Here is a 25,445-nt window from a genome sequence, read left to right as displayed (position 1 = left end):
TTTAGCCTGTGTAGCACAGTACAGGCTATGGAGAAGCATGTGCAGTCTCTGACATGGATCCAACTGCGTATCTGATGTAGACACCTACATCAGAGGAAGCTGCACATTGCTCTTGACAGTACAGTCAGCCTGAAGGACTCACTTCAGTGACTAGAGTCAATGGAGACCTCGTTTCATTCCAATGTAACCTCAATTATGTCAAATGATTCATAACTTCAACCCCACTGCCTGTGAGGGGCAAGACAACTTGCTCAGATGTGCACTGGGCAAATTAGCTAAGAGCAGCCCCACGCTAAGGCACCCAAGAGATAGAGGTGATACTGTCAGAGGAACTTAAGAAATGAGTTGCCGTACATATGCAGCTACTGTGCAGCGCCACAGACTCAACTACCCCTCTTCGCAGAGGAAAGCTGGCTGATTTGCTCAAGTTCTCTAGAAATTACCTAGCAAACACCAGTTATTTCTCCACCAGGAAAAACAGTCTCTCCAAAACCAAACACTAACGTACCAAAAGTAACAACTCTCACAGTGATTTACTTTTAAAATAAACAAACAAGCACCAAGCCCTTTTTTCGGTTATATTTATTGTTCTTTTGGGAGGCACAATGGAAATTTCAGCTTTTGCTCATTTTCTTTTCCCTGGCAAAACAGCAGGGTACAGGTTAGAGCCATCAATCTACAATTAGTATGTACTTCAGAAGGTCTCCAATTAAATTTTCTCGTTTCCTGATGATAAAAGAGGCACATGTGCCAGACAGCAGCAGTAGCTGAAATAAGAATAGTTTAAGCAATACTTGCTTAAAAAGCTGCACTGACTGCTATTTTAAGGCAGGTTTGGTGAAAGTTTGACAAGCAATTTCCTCAGGAAATGGAAAGAATTTTGCCTACAGAAATATATTAACTTTGATTGAAAAGAGGCTTTTAGAAAATACTTCATCAGTGTGAAATTATATCGATGTCACACTTCCTTTAGTTAGGAAGACATTATTGAATCTTTTTGTCCAGAATTCAGGCTTCTCAGCTATTCCTTTACCTTGCAGGAACGGCACATAACGAAGGCAGGCAGTGAGGCTTTATTGTCACAAAAGGCAGAAATCCAGGCAACGCTGCAGCCTCCATAATCTCTCAGGCTGTGTTCTCAATTATAAGAGCAATACCTTGTCCACCGCCAATGCAAGCTGACCCAACTGCGTATTTCCCACCACGACGCCTGTACAGAAAAAAGTAACAGTGAAAGTTATTTACATTTATGAAACTCTAGTAGCTGGTTCTAATTTTATGAAAGGGAACCGGCTATCAACTAGGTACTACTGAAGAAGACGTTTTAGAATGTGTATGTTCTTCTTTTTCCAGAAAAATAACATGAAGCCTCAACTGATGTTGAAATATTTGAAATATTTCTGTAGCAAAACAAGGAGTTGCAAGTCTGAGTCTTTTACCATCTAAAAGATGGTTCATTATGTTGTTCTTAGGAATACAAAATGGCAAGGAATGACATTACGGGATACTTGTGCTTTCAACACAGAATAAAAATGGCATAAGTAAAAGGTAATTTTATTGCCAAGGTGGTTTTTAAAAGCTACGGTTTTTACAGCCGCACTCCAAGAAACAGTTTTGTGCAAGGTGCAAATTCACTGAGGCTTTATGGTTGCACACCAATACAGTGTGGCAAGCACAAGCAAATAGATACAGTGAGCTCCGCCCTGAGGTGGGGGGGAAAGAAGATTCAGATTAACATGGTGCTAAGCATATCAAGCAAGCCAAGAGAGTCACAATTTCTGAAAGAGGACTAATGGAGAGAGAAGGTGAGGACAAAGCCTTTTAAATGGACCCTGTTAAGAAAAAAACAGGCTTTACTCAAAGGCCATTTCAGTAAAGGAAACCTTCCCACTGGCTGCTGTGGGCTTGGATCAGATCTAGAGGAAGCAACAGATCTGTAATGACAACAGAACAGAATACGAGGCGAGCCGCAGGACCTGGACTGCGGCACAAAGGTAACAAAGTTGTACAGAAAGCTCTACGCTTTAGTGTGGAGAGCTTTAAGTCAGCAGACTGGAAGATTTTAGTCACACAGTATCCGTACCAAATATCTTTTGCAGGCGTAAATACATGAGCACTGCATTCACTACCGGCCGCTATCGGGTACATGCGTACCTTAATTCATGAACCAGATGAGCTGTGATCCGTGATCCTGAAGCACCCAAAGGATGACCTATAGCGATGGCACCTCCGTTGACATTGGTTTTTTCAGGGTCAAGGCCCAAAACTTTTTCGACAGCTAGATACTGAGGTGCAAATGCCTCATTCACCTAAAACACCACAGAAACAAAACAACTGTTCATGTCTGTCTTTCCCCACAAGCTTTCAGCAGCATGTGTATGCACACAAGACTAAATGAGGTGCGCTGCTTCTCCAGGTCATTTTCATTGAGCAAAATATTAAATACTGTGTTTAGAGAAGCCTACTCAGACAACCTACAAATTGTCAGGCCAACCCAAAGTAAATTCAAATTTAAATTCTTCTGGCACACGTGATACACACACAAGGATCCAGTATATTTTATAAAAAAAAAAAAAAAAGGCATGGAATATTCTGATGCAATTCTGATGCAAAAGCCTATTGCTCTGACAAAAACCAGCCTTGTTCACAAATGGAGGAACGTGACAACTTAAAACATTAGCAGTCCAGCCAACAAAGTAAAACCTCATGTTGTAAGAGAGCAACCCCCCCTTGGAAAGAAGGTATATTGTATATGTTTAATTAGCATGAATCTAGACTCCTTTCTTTTTGATCAAGCACTGGTTCATGGTTTAATATTTAATCTGAGCTTAAGGACGGGGTATCTTGGCCATCAGCAATTATCCATTTAATAAAGGACAAACATTCCATTTGGAAGAAAATTAAGGAGAGTTGGCAAGAGAAAATAGCCTTGAATTGTCCTTAGGTGACTCGCAACCATATATGGGTAAAAAAGGTTAGGGTACTTCATCTGTAAAGACCACCAAAGACCCCCGAAGAAAGGAAGGCATGCACTGAAGGATCTGAAGCGGAGCCAAGAGGAGTGACTTAATGCCATTACGCAACCTTTGTGATTAGAATGAATATGTATGGACTTATTGTATAAATACAATGAGGTAGCTGGCTTCGGTGTGCTTGGTTTGTGGAAAACCACGGAGAACCCAGGCTTGCGCAACCCTGAAATAAAGGAGCAACCTGTCTCCTGAGCGTGTGATTACTGACTCATTGCACACCGGGCGACTGATCCACTTTTTGGACAACAATGTGACGGGGATATTTTTTCCCATGGAATGCTATCACACCATTTTCAATTTCCATGTGCCTGAGATTTCTGTAATGACTGTGCAGCTGTGTGGTAGAAACTAGATGGAGAGAGGTCAGGCGGGCGAGCTAAGACAGGTGGGCTCCAGCCATGCAGAAACACCTACCTTGGGATGATGGGCTACATGTAGGAGTGGAATGTTTCTGCTAAAAAGACTAGGAGTAACCTCACGTTAAAACTCCTTACCTCTACCAAATCCATGTCCTTCAGGGTCAATCCTGCTTTCTTCAGAACCTCGGTAATTGCAGGTACAGGGCCTATTTAGGAATTGCATGCACAGTCAGTTAAAGAAAGAAGAAATAAATAAAGGCTTATAAACAAGCTATACATAGGATGGCTTCATAAAGCCTCATCGGATCCCGTCCCATGAGCCTCTGTGCAGCCAATGAATTCTGGATATGCCACTCACCTGCTTTATTAGGTGGTAAGAGAACTCCTAAATCTCAAAACTGCTTGGCAGTCTTCCCAGCACATTGCCAGGGAAAGCTAGGAGTGTCACTACTGCTGCATGGCTATGTTGGCAAACACATGCATAGCTTTCAAGTCAAGAGAACTGACAGTCCCCAGCCAAATTAAAAAAAAAAAAGCTTCACAACAGGTTTGAGGCATTCTTCTTCCCAGTACTCGTGGTTCAGCTTATTCCTTCCTTACAACTTGCAGCCTCCAGGTATATGAAAAAGAAAACGGCAGGCTGTTCTACAGATTGTCACTCATGTGTTTAGTTATGGGTATTGTTGTTCTGGTGTTAATACAATTTATCTGAAAATCTTCTACTCAAAAGACCTAACAATAAAATGTTCCCTTGGACCCAAGTCCCAGCCAGCTGAAGACAGTAAGATTTTGTTTGGGAATATTACAGAGTTTAGCAATGAAACTTCTCTGGAAGAAAGCTGACATCTGTGACCTAGTATAATTCACTAGGGGGAAACTAATCTCAAAGCACAGCTACCTAAAGAGATACTCAGAGAGAATTTCAGTAGATATGTGCTTGTTGGACAAAGATATTGAGATGTTGGATGGGAGCTGGTCATTAGACAAAACACCCCAATCCTAAAACATTAACAATCCTAAATGCTATCTCACTACCAAAAAACGGTGTTGAAAACTCATAGCTCAAAGTATAAAAAACATAAAAACAAGTAAATGACTGAAGAGACAGAAAATATAAAAGAAGAAATGGCCCAGTTCAAAGCTCAGTGGATTATTAGAAAGCCTCAGGCCGCTTAATGCGTGTCATTACGGATGCATTTTAGTATGCCTGTTACGCGTGAGAGTAATGGGAGGGTCTCATGTGGACAATACCAAGACCATCAATGACAGCCAAGTAGACTTTTTTCCCCTCTCTCTCCTCTCCTTTTTTTTTTTTAAATAATGAGTTCTCTCACTAGACTTTGTGAGGCAGGACTCCCGATCACCATCAGTATGTGAAAGGGCTGTTGCTCAGCCTGAGCTCCTGTTCTCAGATCTGTTGCTGTCATGTCGATGAATCTCATCTGCTCTTTCTGAGTTGCTGGGGACAAGCTGTGGTATTAAGGAGTTTGGATACTAACTGTTTCTCCATATGATTTATGAAGTTTTTGAACAAGCTAAAAGAGTTGCCTGACCTAGAAAGAATGGGCTAGTTTAGAAAGCACAATGACAGCATGAAGTCTAGCGAAAGAAACCCTCCCTCCACATTTGCTTTGAAGGTTGTGTTAGTCAGATAAGTCTGATCAAGAAAAGAAAGCTGACAATGCTTCATTTGCATTTCTACTGACACATGGAAGCAGTCAACAATGACCTCTCTGAACAGGATGGCAGAAAGGAACAGCAATGCCGGGATACAATGCTGTCTACAAACCAAACAGAAGGGGAAAAACCCTGGGGCGTCTGGATTGGCTTTGAGGGTCTGTCTGCGTTAACAGCTACTCGATTAAGAAGAGTAAAATATGGGACGAACAAAAAAAGAGAAGTAGGTGGTTTGCCAAAATAATACCTGAACAGATGTGTATCCTGGAATCCAGTCTTAGCTTGAGCAACTCAGTAACTGCTGAAAGGCGTACACATAGCCAATACTGCTTCAGCAAGAGGTGAGGAAGACGACTCAGAGTTGCACATTTATTAATGGGATTTAAAGCTTACAGGAAACTAAGGTGAATTTCAGGAGGAAACTGTTTTTTAAAAAAACTGACAGTGCCTCTTTTCTTGACGTACTAACAGAGAGAGTAAAAAAGGAAAAAAAAAAAAGGTGCCCAGGGGACTATAGTTCAGTGCTAATGCTACAGGTCAGGCACTGCACGTCCCCTTTCAGCCGAACTGAGAGTAAGGCAGTCCCTCTGCGTAGGAGGGATGGACGGACTCAGTGGAACGGACAGTCCCTCTGTAGTAAGCCCCACAAACGTCTTCAGCGCTACCAGACTCAGCGCACTGCAGCCTCCCTTTCTTTCCTTTAGATTGCCCAACACAAGAATATTTTTAACACTGCTTGATGCTACAAAATAACATGATTTATTGCAACTTACCAATGCCCATTATGGAAGGGTCGCAGCCAGCTGAGTGATAGGCTACTACTCTTGCCAGAGGAGTAAGACTGTGTTTTTTAAGTGCTGATTCACTGGCAATGATGACAGCACCAGCTCCATCACACACCCCCTTGCAGTAGGAGAGAAAAGCATTCTTAGTGGAGAAAATACAAACAAAAAAACCCCCACGCTTCAAACTAAATATGCCCCTCAAAAAAACAAAAAGATTGAGTCCAAGACACTATTATTAACATTTAACAGACAATTGTATTACTGTTTATTCAACACAACAAACCACAACCTTTCACTATTCTGTGGCCTGTGAAAGTTAAATATAGGTGTTTAATTAATTTCAATGTTTTAGAAAAGTAAAATACATTTTTGCCACTTAAAAGTCTCCCTTACGCTGGAAACATCGTTCTGTAGGCTTGCAAAGACACTGTTAATATTGGATAACGTATGTACTATTATAAGAGATGCTTTACAGACATCCATACCTGCTGTGTCTGTGCCCTATTTTAGGCAGGAATTCAGATTATATGACCACAGCGGTCCTTCTGGGCCGAAGAACATTAATGAGTTCATTAAGATAATGACTGTAAGAGGAACAATCTGCCGTGACATGCTGCTAAGCACCCAGTCTACTCTGGGTAAGAGCAAAATGTGGTTTGGACTACAGAGGATACTAATTGTGGTTACGAAGATGAGCAGCAGCAGCGTGTCCACTAATATAATGCATGCTTGTAAAGCAATTTTTCGGTAATCTCCGCCCCAAAAGAAAGTAGAATGGCTAATTCTACACAGCCACTGCAGGTACCAACCACATAATTCAAGGCTGATGAGGAAGTGTCAATGCCTCGCTAAAAGAGCAGTGACAATCCACATAACCAAATTTTAGGATATAGGAACAGACCGAAGGATGCCCTGCCATCTCGGGTCTGGAACGGGCAGCCAGGGGCATTCAATTGCAGAATCAGAAATCACTTCCGTCAGGAGACACCACTGACAGCCACAGGTGGCTCAGTGAGACATAAATACCATGACAATAAATTTGGTGAACCACAGAGGTGACACTTTCCCAACCCAAGGCTTGGACGTACTCACTGAAGCATTCCCAGCGGTCACCGTTCCATCCTTCTTAAAAATGGACGGGAGTTTTGCCAATTGTTCCAGAGTGGTCTGGGGTTTTGGGTGCTCATCCTTTTGCATACTTTCTTTCCCCTTTTTCGTTTTCACTTCAATTGGTGCCATCTCAGCACTAAAGTAACCAGCGTCATGAGCTGCAACCACAAAAAGGGAAATAAAAGGACTCTGATAAAAGTATCACGACAATTGCGCAGCATGACCAATGATCCCATTTTCATGTGCACACAACTTTTGCTCTATTTTACCCAAGAGCTCAGGGACAGTACTGTTTATGCTTTATTTTGTTTAAATAAGCTGCATGGTGTTATATTGTTTAGTTGGGTTTTTTTGGAAGCTGGGCAAAACCTCTACAAATACATTCCCAAACTCCTCCAAAGAAAGTCTCAAAGTGTAATTTTAGCTTTAAATAATTGTACTCTTTTTGTTTGAACCACTAGGTTTATTTTTGGTACACATCCCCCTGTATTGTTGCTTCATTCTACAGCTCTGTCACGTATCAGATGGCCAAGGAGCCATAAATCTCACTCAGAGAGGAACATAAAAAAAACCCCTAAGCCTCATTTTGAGCCAGCACCAGGCCCTTGGGGCCAAGGAAGCCAACGGAGTCCTGGGGTGCATGAAAAGGAGCGTGGCCAGCAGGGCGAGGGAGGTTCTCCTCCCCCTCTGCTCTGCCCCAGTGAGGCCACACCTGCAGGGCTGCGGCCAGGTCTGGGCCCCCCAGTCCAAGAAGGGCAGGGAACTGCTGGAGCAAGGCCAGCGCAGAGCTGCCAAGGGGATCAGGGGCTGGAGCATCTCCCTGGTGAGGAAAGGCTGAGAGACCTGGGCTTGTTCAGCCTGGAGAAGAGAAGCCTGAGGGGGGATCTCATCGATGCCTATAAATATCTGAAGGGCAGGTGTCAGGGCGATGGGGCCAGGCTCTTTTCAGTGGTGCCCAACACCAGGCCAAGGGGCCACGGGCACAAGCTGGAACACGGGAAGTTCCACCTGAACGTGAGGAGAAACCCCTTTGCTGTGCGGGTGCCAGAGCAGGGGCACAGGCTGCCCAGAGAGGCTGTGGGGTCCCTTCCCTGGAGACATTCACCCCCCGCCTGGACGCGGCCCTGTGCCCCTGCTCTGGGGGTGCCTGCTCCAGCAGGGGGTGGGACGGGATGAGCTCCAGAGGGCCCTTCCAACCCTCACCAGTCTGGGATTCTCTGTTGATCACCAGCATAAGCTATTTTACGTCAATTAAGATCCTGTCCAAGCTGCTTCTCCAGAGGATCTCACAGTCAAATCATGATCTTAGAACAGCTGCCTAAACAACCTGAGACGATTCAAGGCATTGTAGGTATCTAGGATCCCCGTAAAGGGACCTGGTCACACAACCTAAGACAACAGTAGATGCCAATACTCAGGCAACTAATCGCAACCTTTTGTGTCCACGAGGTTGATCTGAACATACAGATTTAAAAACAAAACAACTCTTATCTCCCAAAACCGAACCAAGATTGCCAGCCATTTGAAATCATTAAACAAATTTAAATCTAAGGGATTTAAAACTAAGGCACTGATATTGCCAGATCTGACATTGTTTAGCTACCTCTGAACTTTCTCAATAAATTCTACAAGTCTTTTTCTTTCCTGATTAGCCAGAGGACTCTCTCTTTAGTGTGGGATACGATGAACTGGTCATAACAAGCAGAAATAAAATTAAACAAGGCAAAATCCTAGAAAAGAAGAAGGAAGCAGAAGCCTCCTCAGGGGCACGGGTTCTAGCAAAGGTTCCAGGAATGGCAGGAGTTGCTCACAAGATCTGCAGGGAAGGTAACATGCAACCGAGAAAAGTTACAAAGCACACTGCTACACGCACTGAAACAAAATACAAAATCTTCCTTCAAGAATAGAATTAGAATCTAAAAGTATGATTAGACATTTGCTTCTTACGTTCACCTTTAGGTCGCAATGTATTTGAAGCCCCACAATGATGACTACACATTCTACTGCCTTTTTGCCTACCATCCTGTTTACACTGTCAATCAACTTCACAATAACCCACTGCCTCTGAATTATGGCTTTGGCCATGTAAGCCACCCAGAAAACAGTTAAATACAGGACCTGAACAAATATTCAGATTCCATCTGCTTTGACTGTTTCAGGGTTGTAGAATAGCGTATGATTTGCAAAAGGAAGAACATGCTGGCACACAAGAATCTTAGAATCACAGAATGCCCTGAGTTGGAAGGGACCCACAAGGACCATCGAGCCCAGCTCCTGTCCCTGCACAGGACACCCCAAATTCACACCAGGTCCCTGAGGGCCTTGTCCAAGCGCTTCTGGAATATCGCCGGGCTGGTGCCGTGATGCCTCCCTGGGGAGCCTGTGCCAGGGCTCCACCACCCTCTGGGGGAAGAACCTTCTCCTAATGCCCAGCCTAACCCTCCCCTGGCACATCTCCCTGCCATTCCCTCGGGGCCTGGCGTTGGTCACCAGAGAGCAGAGACCAGCCCTGCCCCTCCTCCTGCCCTCGGAAGGGAGCTGCAGAGCGCCATGAGGCTGCCCTCGGCCCCCTCTGCTCCAGCTGAACAACCCAAGGGACTTCAGCCGCTCCTCGTACCGTTTCCCCTCTAAACCCTTCCCCAGCTCCGTGGCCTCCTCGGGACACTCTCCAGTACCTTTATACCCTCAATGTCCTGCGGCACCCAACGCTGCCCACTGCGCTCGAGGTGAGGCCGCCCCAGCGCGGAGCAGAGCGGGACAATCCCCCCCCTCGCCCGGCTGCGATGCAGGGCTCGATGCCCCCCCAGGGCACGGCTGGCCCTCTGGGCTGCCAGGGCACGCTGGTGGCTCGTGTTCAACTTGCCATCGAGCAGAACCCCACGTCCCTGCAGAGCTGCTCCCCAGTCCCTCGTTCCCTGGTCTGTCTGTACAGCCAGGGCTGCCGTGTCCCGGGGCAAAATCCAGCACTTGCCCTTGTTAAACTTTGTACGGCTGGTGGTTGCTCAGCTCTCCAGCCTGTCCAGATCCCTCTGCAGGGCCTCTCCGCCCTCAAGAGTGTCAGCAGGTCCTCCCAATTTTGTGTCATCAGCAAACTTAATTACTATTCCTTCTAGTCCTGCATCCAAGTCATTTATAAAGGGATTAAAGAGTACCCGCCATAAGATGGATCCCTGAGGAACCCCGCTAATGACAGGCCACCAGCCTGATGTAACCCCAGAAGTAGTACGTGGGTTGCTGTGGAAAAGGACCATTCTGCAGTGGAGACGAGAGAAAGGAGGGGAGTCAGGCTTGCCTGGCACAATGCGGCTCTGCTGCGGGGAAGACAAGGGCAAGGCATCCCGCCAACAACGCACCAAGAAGCTACATTCATGAACATGAATCCTGTTCAGGCAGGAGGTGACACACGCCAGGCCAACGGCATTTGCTGCCTGAACAGCTACTGAATGTCCACTAGGAAGATGCAGCAAGGCAGTGGAAAGGGGCTTGTTACCTCACCTGATGATAGGTACAACACCTGACTCGGTATATTAAAAGTCAAACCCCCTAGGAGCGGGCTACTTGTATCACAGGGCAAACAAAAGGATGAATTACAGTCTCTGCACATCAAGACAAGTTACACCAAGATGCACAAAACTTAAAAATACTTTGAAATGGTGTTAAAAACTGACTAGATTTGAAACTAGTATCATGTAAACACTTCCATTCCTGAATTTACTAACCAGCTTTGCATCTCTGTTGCGTTTTGAATGCGTATCGGTCACAGTCCTCCCGCGTGATGTTGTATTTTGCGGCCAGATTTTCAGCTGTAACTGCCATGGGTATTTTAACATGTGTATCCGTCAGGCCTTCCCACAATGTGTCTTCCAACTGGATGGAACATTATGGAAAGAAAATTATAAAGCAATATTCACATTTCTTATTGACAGTTTCGAATTATTCAGCAGCCTCTTGGAAAGTAACATCTCTTTGTAAAATCACCTCAGGTTACCTACAGATACTTGAATTAAATTAGGACAAATACGCTGTAGAACAGTATGGAATTCTGTCTGCAAACTGTTGCTGCACAATTGCAATTGCAAAAAAATGTAAACTTATTTTAGTTAATCTACTTTGTGCTCTAGTGTGCTTCTTTCCACTCATATGCGGCCCTGAGAGGTTTAGGAAAAGCCTATGATTCTTAAGTGTTTCAGTGTATTTCACTGCTACATTATTTATTAGGGATGATAAAACGCAACTGTCATTCTAGTTACCAAGAAGGAAAGGTGGGGAACTATGAAAAGGCACAGCAGCCTACTGATTCTTTGGCTCTTTCTCTACTGTCAGGTAAAATCACCTTACTCCAGTTAAAGGTTTCTGTGGGTAAAACATCTCAGGTGAGAAAACACCAGGTCTAACTTCACTTAACCGGATAAAGGCAAGCCCAGTCAGTTCAGATGGGTTTTGTCATCTCTGTCACCAGTAAAGCTCTGCAAGATAAATCACTTATTCACCTGCAACTGTATAACTCAATTATCTTCATGATAAGAACCCAGTGGCACCTATGGAGACTCAGTGTTACCAGCAACCTTGTGAAGGTGCTCTCTGTAGGTACTGAGGCTTACTCACAGTGCCACGCAAGATTCGCGGAACAGGGTGGAGAATACTTCATATTCACCATCGTCATAAAGCTAAAACACTGAAATACCCTAATTTAGCATTTTGGTTATGACCCACTGAATAATCAATTAGTATCAGAGCAGGACGGGGTCCTGCTGCAAATCTCCCACAGTATTCACTAAGGATGTATCTTCAGAAAAGAATGTAACAATAATTTCTCTGTCAATGAATTTAATATCAAATTACCATTTTTAAAACTGAGAGATGCTTACAACTTGGAGGTATACCTGTTCTTTACCAGTCTATCTACCCACTGCTAGCCTCACCAGCTTCACCTAAACTCTGTATGCCTCTACTTCATAAGCTCTGACATGAGAAAATTTTTTATATTATATACAGTACTTTGATGGGATGTACCAAGCAAACTAAGCTTTGTGTCTAAGAGTTTACTGACAACGTTTAACATGGAACAGGAGTTCCAAGATAGTTTTGGAAAAGTTAGAAAATAGGGATGCTTAAGAAAATTGCCTGAACCTACTGTTTCGGTAATGTCTGAATTCTGGCTAAATGCTTCGACCAATAATTTCATTTGCAAGGATATAGTGCCTATAGGCCCAATGCTTTACTTTGCTCTGTAAACATGACTTTATTCACAGGGGGAAAAAAAAAAATTAAAAAAAAGTACTAGACCTTGAGTTCCGCTCCTAATCTGGTTCCAAATCGAATGTTTCGAACTGCATAAGGAGCCTGACTCATATTTTCAGCTCCACCACACAGGACAACTTCTGAGTCGTTAAGGCAAATTTCCTGTAACAGAAAACCAAAACACATCTAGGATTTAGTTTGCTGGTTTTGTAAGACAACAACAACTGTTTTAGAAAAAGGCCTCGTCACCTACAAAGCCACACACAGAGAACGAGTTCATGCGTAGCCTTTATGAAGGATTTACCCTTCTATTAAGCTCGGGGTCTGTCTCTTTCATTACATGTTCCTTCTTCTTCCTTTCAGCAAGGACTGATAACACAACAAGGGAGGAAGAGAATATGGGCACACACGTATGACAGGACTGATGAACAAAGCCATTACACATCTGCATCCTTGCGTGGTTAGGTCTAAGCAGTTTAACTCTTTTGAGTTCCCAATCTTCTCAAAAGGAACAGAAATTAAACCTCAAAGCCTGAAACTAGACCTTACGATTAAAAAAAAAAAGTGACATCATTTTAGAAAACGTTAGCCAGGTAAGCTGCCAAAAGAAACCCCCAAAACTCACTAATTCATCACTGGCAAAGCCCACAGAACCTAAAAGCCCTAATTCCTAAACACACCATCAGACCACTTAAAAATTCTGCTTCCTTAAAATGATTCACTCAGTTGGACAGTTAAGGTTATTTGTGTACTTGAATGGAAGCAGACGAAATTATCTTGATATGCATTTGAGGCGACTAGATAATAATTTAGGAAGCATGGTAGTGTTGGACTTGATGGCCATGGACGGTTGGACTTGATGACCCTTGAAGACCCTAGGGGTCTTTTCCAACCTTAACGATTCTATGATTCTAATTAATATGACTGATTTGCAGTGTTATATGCGGAGATGCTTCCTACAGTTACCAAAAGTTTGCACATATTTAAGCAGCTCAGAATAGAACCTCCAGCTTTGTTGTGTGCCAGAGAAATACAGAAACATTAGCTGCATTGATGAAATGCCATCTTTGGAAAAGACCTCACAAACATACTTCCAATATAAGCCATCAAATTCTCCAGCAGATTTTTTCAGTGTAGACCAACGTGTGTATCGCCTTTGCAGAAAGCACTAGAAATAAAGAGTCAGATGGATATTACTGTAACTGTGTAACTGCAATTCTGCATTGTCTTCCACATTTTTTCCTCAGAGGATCAGATCTAAAATAATTCTCTAGCCAATGGGAACTTTAATAAAAAAGCCAAACAAAACAATAAAAAACCAACTATGTGGTTGCTCAAATATTCATAAAACACCCTTTAATTTTGTAAAGCCTAGGCCACTGCTAGTTATAGACCACTGGTCTGTATGAACAAACAAAATAAAAATCACTGTATCACTGTACTATCTTACTCAGTGGTTTTGGCCAACCGCTGGAAGAGAAGTTGATTTTTGTCTATTTTAAAAGAAGCGACGCTATAAATTATCTAACCCATGAGAGGGTTGGGATCTTTGAACAAAAACACACTTAGAAAGCACAGGTTGCTGCTTGCATCGTTAGTTAGGTGAGATTGTAAACAACGATCAGAAGACAAAAGCCTCCTGTTGTGATTCTGATGCCCAGTAATTCCTATCCAGACAAACAGGATCACAGAATGCAACTATGGCACAGCTGAGCTTATTTCACTGGCTAACACTTGTTGCGTTCCTTATATTAAACTCCAAATAGCTACAACAATGATTTTTAAAACCAACCGCAACATATGGCACTGTGGAGGCTGAACTCCTGCTCAAAACCATGCTCTACCAGCGGTAGCTCAAAATCCATGTTACGACTCAACCCAAACACAAAGTACACGTTTCTACACCCATCTCTTCTCTCACGTTAACAGTCTGATAAAGATTACAACTAATATAGGAAAAAAAAAAAAAAAAAAAACAAAAAAAGAGCTTTGTACCTGACATCCACTGGCAATGGATTGGAAACCAGAGCCACAGAGTCTGTTGACAGTGAGGGCCGGAACTGGGACAGGAACTCCCACGCGTAAACCAACATGTCTTGCAATATAAATCGCATCCGCAGAGCTCTGCAGGCCAAACGAATAGGAGGTTTTGTTACACTCCGACTTCTTTGGACAGTAAAAGTCTTGATGAAAAGTCAGACTGGTGTAATTGCATCACTGATAGAAGACAGCGTATGTTCAAGAGAAATCCTACTAGTCGCAAGATGCAGTTTGATTCACTTCAAAAAGATACCATCCTACATGATCAAAAAGGGCCAATGTCTTAACGTGTTTTTTAAAGAAACTCTGTGTCGTAAAAGCTAGGCACCAGTCCAAAAAGGGTCCTTCAGACCTTAAGACCGCAGCTTAAAAGTCTTACGTTTTCCCTTATCCCTTCTTTTCAAAAGAGCATGCACACAACGGCCTGACATTAGGCCAGATCCTCACTGGCAAGCAACAATTATTTCAAGGTAAATTGAAATCGCTTATACTAACAGGGGAAGGCCCTCAAAAACCAGGCAGTGTGGAAAATGCAGACATGCCATCGCTGCTTCACATCCACTTTGTGAAATTTTGTAACTGTGATGTGTTCTGACTGGACACAGGTCTGTTCTAACCATGAAATCTCATTCCTCCAAAGCTTTTCAAAGATGTTTATATCAGGCTTCTATTTGAAAAGCAAAGTAACACACACACAGAGCAGTTTGCTTCAGAACCCACTCCTTTAACAAACCAGGCTCCAACATGAGATGAAACAAAACCGATTAGGCTTCTGCATTTCAACTACTGAGTCAGCAGAGGATGGCGAGCACAGGTACAGAATAAAAAATGATAACAGCACTGCTATAGGTTTGTAATGGATCTTTTCCAAACAGAGAGAACACTTACGCTCTCGGGATCATGGGCTAAGCTAATAAGTATTAAAAGGCAAAGTTCTGTGCACAATGCCACTTACCAATGCAAGTTCAAGAAAAAAAAAAATTAATCAAGCCACTTCTGCTGAAGAAGGGGAATTTAAAATGGTCGTATAGTCATAGTTATTGAAACTTAATCACATAATACTTAAAAGGAGTCCAGACCTAAAAAAAGAAAATCTATTGGGTTGGGGAAGTGTAAAGGAAAAGAAATGTAATTTCAACATGAAAAGACTTTTTTTTTATATATTAGGAGAATGCTAGTTTTTATGTGAAAGCATTACAATAGATTTGGATGCCGCATTTTTTTTTCTCTAGGCCACAAACAGTTCTTACGAAACCTAAAAAGTTGACTAAAAGAAGCTGAGATGGTAGCTGTAGGAGACAGAACAATCCTTAAGAAGGCATAGTGCACATTTGTTCACTTATCATGAAGGTTCTCAGGCATTTGTTTCTCCTGCACCCTTGAAACACTCAGTGCGAAATAAGACTGCCTATCCCAATAACGGTGAAGTCAGAATACAAAACACAACAAACCCAGAAATGCTCTTTGCTGTCTTGCCTAAAACAAAGATCCTAATCTAGATATGTGGAAAAATGCAGTTTTGCAGTGCTGGTGCCCTGCATACAATAGCTTCTAAGCCACAAGCTCTTTGGAAAAGATATGATTGTCCAAATGTCTCTGCCAAGCAGGGCATGTATCCTTCCAGCTCAAAGTAAACTCATATTCACTCAAAATTCTATTTAGAAAACTCAAGGGAAATGGGCTCGAATCAGTTACAGCCTCCAGAAAGAAAGGGATTTACACAATTCAGTGAAAACTCGCTGATCATTGGGTTCCACAGCTTGAGCCGTACCAGGCGTTAGCAAGTAACCATTTAATGAATCCACATTTTTTTGAAGATCAGCTTGTCCTATTTTAAACTACCCTTGGCACTAGAAAAAGAAAGCTAAGCCTTGCTCCCAGTAATATCACAAATCATGCAGGGTATGGCCCTTAAACACGAACAGGAAACACTACACTATAGAGGCTACTTACCCATTCCGTTTCCACCCCTTCAGTTTATTCTTGGCTGCAAAGCAGAGGTAACTCTCTACAGGACCACACCGAGGGAGACGACTGAAATAATCACTGACCAGCAAATGATCCGTGCTACCAACCTGCATGACAGTGCCGACAACGACGCTGTCAATGATCTCAGGGGAGACCTTGCCAGCAGCCAAGGCAGCTCGAGCAGCATGTTCTGTCAGATCGGTGGCTGTGAAGTCCTTCAGCAAACCTCCATAGGTCCCGAAAGGAGTTCGCTTCGCTGCAACGATGAACACACCTGCGACAGAGGCAAGAATTAGCCAGATGTGCAGAGTCTAACAAACAGAAAATTACCCAGTCAGCCTCAACTGGATAACAGCCTAAATTCGCAACAGACTCTGTAAATAAGGGTAACGTGACCCACACACTTCAAGATAAGTAAGATATAGGATATTGCAATGCTTTGGATGGGGACAGTATGCAGAATTAACTCAGGAAGAAGAGCTGGGAAGACTCCAGAAATACCTCTTTTCCATAAAGAGATGTGAAAAAACCCCACGTAGTTTGGATACCAGACAGACAAAGGAGGCTGCCACACCACATCAGACATTAGTGCTAAAAGCATGAAAGTAACATCCATTAAATCCCATAGCGGACATCTGTGAAATAATCAGATGGGGAACAGCTCATTTAAAAAACAAAAAGAGGCGATTCCCTCATCCTAGAAAAGCCAGCACATTTTTGGTTTATACTCTGAAACAGTTTTCACAAAGAATAAAAAGAAATAAAGCAAAACAACAACAAAAAAATTATCACAGAATCCCAGACTGGCGGGGGTTGGAAGGGCCCTCTGGAGCTCATCCCGTCCCACCCCCTGCTGGAGCAGGCACACCCAGAGCAGGGGCACAGGGCCGCGTCCAGGCGGGGGGTGAATGTCTCCAGGGAAGGGACCCCACAGCCTCTCTGGGCAGCCTGTGCCCCTGCTCTGGCACCCGCACAGCAAAGGGGTTTCTCCTCACGTTCAGGGGGAACTTCCCGTGTTCCAGCTTGTGCCCGTGGCCCCTTGGCCTGGCGTTGGGCACCACTGAAAAGAGCCCGGCCCCATCGCCCTGACACCCGCCCTTCAGATATTTATAGGCATCGATGAGATCCCCCCTCAGGCTTCTCTTCTCCAGGCTGAACAAGCCCAGGTCTCTCAGCCTTTCCTCACCAGGGAGATGCTCCAGCCCCTGATCCCCTTGGCAGCTCTGCGCTGGCCTTGCTCCAGCAGTTCCCTGCCCTTCTTGGACTGGGGGGCCCAGACCTGGCCGCAGCCCTGCAGCTGTGGCCTCACTGGGGCAGAGCAGAGGGGGATTATAGGCATTTTAACTTTGATTCCTTTAACTTAAGAGGAAAAACATTCCCTAATCAAAACCTTCATGATATTTCCAGAATTATATAGGTCATCTAAACTGCATCAGTATCAGCCTTCCAGTTTCTGAGATGAAAATCCAGTTTTCAACAGACAGGAGAGCGTGTGCAAGCACACGTGTACAAACGCATCGGCCAGAAGCAGCCTATATGAATTTCAGCTTGGGAGAAGGCATCTCTGAACCAAACCGAACACCTCCTGACCGCTTGTCGCCGCGGCTCTCTGCTTCTGCGCGCAGAAATGAGTGGGACGCAGCCTATGAACTTTCCCCTAGTTGTACAACAGAGCTCACACACCCCTTTTCTACAGCTGCCGTGAAGCATCCACGGTTATTTTAAGTAACACTGGAAGATATATACAAAGATAAGGCTGAAGGCAAATGAAAATGCCTGCTCATTAAGCTGCTCGTGAACAGTGTTTTCGGGCCTTCTGTTAGAGGCTGTGTGATCCATGCTTCTTGGCTGGTTTGTCAGAGGGGGGTTGCTTCTCTCTCACATATTTGGATCCCAGACTGTGTGATTTATAAAAAAGGACTTTCCAAACTGGTCAAGGTCAAGCCTGCTCCACTGACAAGGACTTGAACACAATGTTGGGATCTGAGAGAGGCAATGAATATGCTCGGAAGACCACCTGGGGAATACCCTGAAGTGGACTAAGCAAGAATTGCAGCTTCAAGGACAGGGAGGGATGCTAAAAACAATGCAGTTTTCAAAGGCATGAAGATAGCAAAATCGAGCAACACCCTCACACCCTGATGCTGCCTGTGGGCTTCTTTCTGGGGCACCCAGAAGACCTTAAAAAGAAGTCTTTGCTAAGCACACTACTGCTGCTGCCTTAAAATGTACTGCTGACGCGGTAACTACTCAAAAACTGTGAGAAGCAGAATTTATTTCCTCAGAGCTGCTAACTATTATACATCCAAAAAGCTCACTCCTCAGATTTTTAAGTGTAGAGGGAACACCACGGTCATTAAAATTACATATCTCAAGAGGCCTCTGTGTATTTAGAGGTCTGAAAAGCAACAAAGCTGATCCTGCAAGGAAGGTCCTGTACCCAGGTTTGGCACAAACACTCGGAACTGACCCCTTGTATACACTACATTGTATATGCTATATACATCATATACGCTATATTCATCATTGGTTTTCATCTTCATTTAATCATCGTCCAATTGATATCAGCAAGTAATTCAATTTATTCCAACACAATTCTTCACCCATTGACTGAATGCTTTTTACTTTGGTTGTATATATATTTTTTTTAAAAAGCTGAAAACTACTAACAGACACAACATATGAATCCCTACAAGTGAAGGCACAGATGCTTTAACTGTTTTATGTTTATGGGAAACAGGCGTGTTTAATACAGCCACTGCAGAATTAGTCCCTGGACACTCAGGGTCTAATCAACTATTCTAATTCTAGTATTAGATATTCTAACTCTAATGTCAACTATGCTAACCAACTACGGTCTCATCGACTATTCAGGTGACAGATTTAAATTTAGACCAGTAGTTTTCATTTAACTACCCCAAACATATTGTATTTAACGCTAATTTATTGAATGTTAAGATTGCATCTTCATCGCATGACAACAATGCTTGTAAAAAAAGACCCTTAGCTCTTTTAAGGATAATCTCATGTTGCTAAGCTGATCTCCCCTGCAGCAAAGCAGGCCTTGACACTCATCTTGCCACTGCTCCTCCTGCCCACCGATTCCTGTCCCTCTGAGTCCTCCAAACTTGTGCCAGCAGAGCTGGTTGCAAGGCTTTGCCGTGGACCAGCTCAGGGACCTGACTAAGCTAAAATAACTTGCTCTGCTCCCTTTTGGCCAGGTTGTTGGTTATCCACATTATTTGCTGAACACATACACCGTGTTGGCTTACAAACAAACGGTCTGGGGCTGAGGATGGAACTTTGCCCTCAAACATTCCTTTCACAATAACAACATCATCTCTCTCTTCCACAGAGACTGCTTGCAGCACTGCAGGGCCAAAGCATAAACCAGACCAGGTCACACAGCTGCAGTAACTGAAGACTAACCCCAAGCTGGCAGAAAACGAGGGGCTAATTTTCATTTGGATCAGTTCTGTGACTGAGCTCACCTTCCGGCTGCTCAATAAAACAATAATTCCCAACTAAGAGAGAAGGCTGGACTGAACCAGTAATGGAAGAAGAAGCACAACCTGTGTTGAGTTATGCTGAATTAAACTGACCACAGAACCATTCCCCTAAGGGTATATTACTCCAAAGCCTGCCTAACTTTGCTTCACTGGAGAGACATCTACAAATGCTTCTCCCTCCACAAAACTGCAGGAGGGCCAACAAGGGGTGGCTGAAGTCCTGCATGAGAAAGGACTTTGTCAGCTCTTCCTAAATCCCCATTAATGTTCTACATTGCCATGACCTTCCAGAGTCTCTGCAGTTTTCCAAGGTGATAAACGGCGGATGAGAGCAGAATACTACTGAATACGTAGGCATCTGGAAACTTTTGGGGCTAGAAAGCAAAGGTTGCTCTGAATCCTTATCAAACACTCAATTCATCTTTTAATCTGGTTTTGTTAACCACTTACTGCCAAACGGGGATCTGCTGTTATAGGTCTGAAACATTCTCTAACCCTCCAACATTTCTCAAATGTGCTTGGTATGAAAATATTTGTCAGCTCCTATTTGGAAGGCCTAAAAAACAATCATTAACCTCAAAAAAAATTAAGGAGAAAACAGCGTATGAAAAATACTGTGGCAAGAGATGAGAGAAGATCCTGAAACAGGCACAGAAAACTAACACCAGACAAATATCGGCAGAGCTGCTCCCTGTATTATCCAGTTCAGTAAAGCAACACAGAATCACTGCAACACTGACTAGGCAGGCTTTCAGCACTGAAACCTCAAGCCAGGGCTTAAACACATGTTATTATTTAGATACAGTCTGTCAAGTAGCAAAGCACTGTCCAATGAAAATCCCTATTCCAATAAATTTCAATTTTGTTTTTAAACAAGATCCGGTTTTAAAGGGCACATTTATCTCACTTTGAGAGACACAAAATTTAAACCACCTAGAGCATGACGTACTGCTTTACACAAAACTTTTAGGAACTGCTGGCCCTTACGAAGAGTTTATCCTGCGCTGTTACTGCAAACACAGGCAGGGGCTGGAGGCAAGAAAAGAACCATTCAGCCACCGACACTTCAGGTGTCACTTCTACTCACTGCACGTCGCCCTGGCCGGTTACTGGACATATATACGCACCCTTTGCTATAGGTTTGCTTGTACCATAGCTGGCTTCAGCGCTGCAGAAAGCCAGGCACAGTATATTCGCTTGTGCAAAGGGTTTGCAGCCCAATGCCCAGAACAGGGGCGCCTGCGACCGGCGCCGCGCACCCCTTCTCCACCCCCTGCAAAAAACCGCGGTGGGTTTTTGAAAGGTCGCGTTTATTTCCAGCTGTTTATCGCACGGGTGCTGACACGGCACGGACAAGACAACAGGAGGGGGGGGAAAAATCACCCCCCGGAGGGGCAGGAACGGCTTCGGAGGCTCCATTTTGGGTTCTCTGAGGGACAAAGCGAGGTGCCGCCGGGTGACGGGCCCCTCGTCCTCCAGGGCGGCCGGGACGGCGGCGGCACCGCCGCTCACCGTTACCTCAGACCCGGCCTAAGCCCCCCCGCCAGACCGGCCCGCCCTCACGGAGCCAGGCCGGGCCCCGCTCCCCCCCTCAGGGACCGGCGGCCACGCCACCCCCGCTGTCCCCAGCACGGTGGCCGGGAGCCGCCCAGCCCCGCCGCGGGCTGACACGAGCCTCACCCCGCAGCAGCGCCATGGCCGTCCCGTCCCGCTCCGCCGTCCGCCGCGCCCGGCCCGGCGCACATTCGCCACGATGGGGGCGGAGCGTGCAGGCAAGCACAGGCGGGACTTTTAAATATATTTAAATAGGGTGGGTTTGGGTTTTTTTTTAATTTCACTTCTACTTCATTTAAATTCTCCCTCTTCTCCATCCCCCGCGCCTGGAAAAGGCGGCGCGGGCTTTGGCGAATCGGCGGTGGAGGAAAAGGCGGACGGGACCCCGCGGCGCTGCCCCGGTAACGGCGGCGGCGGGGGGACAGGGCCCGCTCTGCCCCGGGACCGCCCCGCCGCCCTCCGTGATGAGCAGCCGCCCCGCAAACCCAGCCCTGCGGGATCGGTGAGGAACCTTGTGCTGAGGAACATACCCGAGACCCGCGGGCGGCGGAGAGGGGCGGCCCCGGGAGGCCTGAGGGCAGCCCCCTCCCTCACGGGGCGAAGCGGCCCCTCCGAGCGCCTCGCCTGGGCCTCTGAGGGAGGTTCGCAGCCCGGAGCTGCCCTCACTTCCAAGCTTTATCCCTTGGCGAAGAGCGGGACTCGCCTGCGGGCCTTCCCCATGTCCCCCGCCCATTGCAGCCTCCCGGCTGTCAACGAACACCGCCTTTCAAAGTTCTGGTGCTTGAAAATGCATGTTGAGGTATGATTTGTGTGCATAAAAACTTAGTGGAAGCAGTCAGACTGGGGAGGATCAGGAAAAATATTTCCTGTACAAATAAAAATCAACGCGTGTCTGCATCGATGCCATTTAAGTGTTATAAATTTTCTAGAAGAAACGTTTTCCTGTGAACAATCCCGTCTTTGATTAAAAAAATACTTCCAGCTGCTTTCCCTACATAACTCCAGTGATTTAATGTATCCAGATATGAGGGAATGTACAGCGACATGCAACCTTGTTTTCAAAAAAAGCAGAGGGTTTTACTATATCTCTCCACCACTGACTTACTGGTCCCATTTAAGCACATGCACAGGGGCTGGCGCTGCATCTCTTGGTCTGCAATGGCCTTCAAGGCCATAAGATTCCACACTCTGTCGGTTTCTAATAAGCTCACAGTATTTAAGCACCTCTGAAATTAAGTTATAACTTCTAAACATTTCGAAACCTCAATTAAAAGCTTTGAGAGCGTTCGTTTGTGTTTGTAAAGTACTTTGTAATTTTTAAGTGGAAGTGTTTCCAATATTGAAAGGTGTATTTTTTACATTCCCATTATTGACCAAAAGTCATAATTTCTTCAAAAGTGTTTATTTCACAATTGTTTTTATCCACAGCTGAATATTACAGTGACTATTACAAGCATTTTTCTATAAACAAAGGTGTAGTTTACAGATTTGTTCAAAATGGAAAAATATTTTATAACCAGTAGTATTTAATCTACAGAATTCACTCCTGTATGTCATTCAACTTCTTTGAGAGCAGCTATTCCTTCTGCTTGTTACAGTAATGAGGCTTCACACCCCCTCCAAACCCCCAAACAAACAAAACAGACATTGCACTGTAGTAGCACATTTTTTGATAATTTGCTTTTTTCTAATTTCAGCTTAATTTGAAAGTTTTTGCCCACTGGCATTTACATTTTTAAATAAATTGTATATGCATTGGGGAATATGTCCTCTGGGTTGTTTTACTTAACATCTACATTGCTAGAACTTCCTTCAAGAAAAATAAAATTGATCTATTGTGAATATATGTGAATCAATAAAGTTGGAGGGAACATGTTTGAGACAGTTCATGCAATTCACTTTAATTAGGTTATATTTATATGCAATGACAAAATGCTAATTTTTCCATCAAATATGGTCTGACAGACCACGTTTGCACAGTTTTGTTCATTTAGTGTTGAAAATTGAGGAAAACAACCTGTTGTTTCAAGTGCGTCTTTGTCACTTGTACCTTTTGCAAATGACACAAAACGGAGGGTCGTATCTCGCAAACGCTTGTGATCGCGGTGTTGAAGCTGCGGTGTCGGGAAAGGTGGCCACTACGTATGCTTAAACTCTGCAACACACCCACAGTTTTGTCACTTTTTCACTCATACAAGAAAGTCCGTTTAAATAAAGTGGAATAAGTTGTATGAGCAAAAAAAGGTTTATACTGTAGGATTGCATAAATTCAATCTTGAGGTCTCATGTTCTCTTCTACAGTCAACTACAACAGCAGCTTTACCAGCCAAAAGATAAGCAGCCTCAGCTACAAAATGCCAATAAAAGAAAAGAAAAAATAATCAGAGCAAGTTTTTGGTGGAAATGGAGCGCATCGGTTGTTCTGGATGCTTTTCGTAGCTCAGCCAGCACGTGCCTGAACTCGCGTTTGAAGCGTTGGTTTCGTGGTGATGGTTTGTGTGATTTGGGTTTTTGGGGGTTTCATTTTTGTTTTTTCTTTATTCCCGATAGTGCTCTTCTGAGATACATTATACATGCAAAAAATCAGCATGGGTTAGTGTTGGCTTTTTCTGAGGAACTTCAAAGTGTTTTTGCAGACCTCAGAGTGAGATTTTATAAGTAAATTTACTAATCCACAGACAAGTTTTAAGGACAGAACAATAAAAATATTCCCACGTTTTAACGCTTGTTTCAGAGAAACAGCAGTTGAGAAGTCAGTTACCTTAGTAACAGCTAAAGGCACGCAGTGGGAAAACACTCAACTTAATAATCAATATTTAAAAATAAAGACAGGTCTGGAAAACAGCCAGCTTTCTCAAAGCCATGCTTTGTGCTAAATTTACTTTTTAACTAAAGAAGTGACAATCTGAGAAAAGAAAGGCGTGCTTCAGCACAGCAATTCAACAAAATTAACATTTAAAAACAAATTTTTAAAATTGCTAACAGAAAAAATAACACATTACAGATATTTCATACAGAGTCCTCTTCCGGATAGATTTTAGTGGGTAAACTATATTACTGCAGAGACATGAAATTCCAATTCCCATCTATATGTACCAAGAGTTTTTAAGAAAGTCTCTTTGTGGTACATATAAATTATGATCCTGAAAACGCCAGTGAAAGACCCTTATCCCCTAGAAGACCATCAACCACGTTTTATAACTGTGATCAGCAACAAAATCGTTGCAGAAGAGGATTCTGCGGCAACCTGTCATTTAGTCTGAACGATAAGCACTGGTTTAATCCATCTGTTGGGAATTTTGCTCTGAATAATTGACATCAGAGAGAGGTAGAGACCTGAATGCCTGAGAGGAACCTGCTGGCCTAAGAAGAATTCTGAGGAATAGCTCTGTGTTAAAACCGCCTCACAGAAAGACCAAATTCTCCTTCAAATTGATTTTTTTTTTATTATTTTTAAACTGCGATGACTACTACAGCGTGGAAGAAAAGGGATAAGATACAAGAAAAAAAATTAATTCAGAGCACTGCAAAAACATTCACTTGCAAGATGTGAAAAGAGGTAGGTACAATAAATAAAAATATTGTAGATGAGCAAGTGACAGAAGAGCGTGGGCTTGCTGGGCACAGACAGCAAAATGGTGGCGTTATCCGTATGGGATATGAAGGGGAGACGAAGGCACTACTGAATATTCGCCGTAGAAGCAAACGCTCAGGGACCGTCGTTTGGAGGTAGTGCTGGTACTGTGCAAGCAACTCATTTTCTTCTACAATTAGTTGGGTGACACTTAGAGGACAAGAGAAATTCTCCCTAGGGAATGGCCTTAAATCTGCCCTTCACCGGTAACAGCCGCACGAAACCACTGTCCTTTTGAAACAAGGTATTTACCCACTGGCTTAGACCAACTTATTTCTTCACCGCACACAACCTTTTCTCTAAAAATGTGCTTTTGGACAGTAATATACAGATATAGTACATACAGGACTAATACAGTTTGTATATACATAGATTATGTACATGATGTTTGAATCAAAACACCTTATCTAAAGAGGTGACTGCAGCATGGTGGGATTTAGACTTCACATTCTATTTTAATCCTCTGAGCAGACAGGGTACCTGATCCTAAATTTGCCGTTTGGATATGATTTAAAATTAGTTGGATGCAGAGAGAG

At 43.9% G+C, this 25,445-nt stretch overlaps 1 protein-coding gene across 1 annotated transcript; it reads right to left on the bottom strand.

The window, feature by feature from the left end:
* Positions 1-565: 565 nt before the first annotated feature.
* ACAA2 (acetyl-CoA acyltransferase 2) lies at positions 566-21,506 on the bottom strand. Its single transcript, XM_075077515.1, has 10 exons — positions 21,402-21,506; positions 16,320-16,486; positions 14,200-14,328; positions 12,250-12,366; positions 10,683-10,830; positions 6,946-7,121; positions 5,842-5,971; positions 3,527-3,597; positions 2,155-2,309; positions 566-1,210 (listed from the first exon to the last, which is right to left on the bottom strand). The coding sequence occupies exons 1-10, from the start codon at positions 21,415-21,417 to the stop codon at positions 1,126-1,128; spliced, it is 1,194 nt and encodes a 397-aa protein (XP_074933616.1). The 5' UTR covers positions 21,418-21,506; the 3' UTR covers positions 566-1,125.
* Between the last annotated feature and the right edge of the window lie 3,939 nt (positions 21,507-25,445).

This window comes from Phalacrocorax aristotelis, chromosome W (assembly GCF_949628215.1).
Source record: "Phalacrocorax aristotelis chromosome W, bGulAri2.1, whole genome shotgun sequence".
NCBI lineage: Eukaryota > Metazoa > Chordata > Aves > Suliformes > Phalacrocoracidae > Phalacrocorax > Phalacrocorax aristotelis.
Note: the sequence above shows the minus strand (reverse complement) of the source record. Positions and strands in the feature narration are given on the sequence as shown.

Excerpts from the sequence above, each read along its gene's own strand:
- ACAA2 (XM_075077515.1), bottom strand. Across the intron at positions 14,329-16,319 it reads TTGTCGGCACTGTCATGCAG|AGCTCTGCGGATGCGATTTA; the intron begins GTTGGTAGCACG and ends TTTGGCCTGCAG. Across the intron at positions 12,367-14,199 it reads CCATTGCCAGTGGATGTCAG|GAAATTTGCCTTAACGACTC; the intron begins GTACAAAGCTCT and ends TTTCTGTTACAG.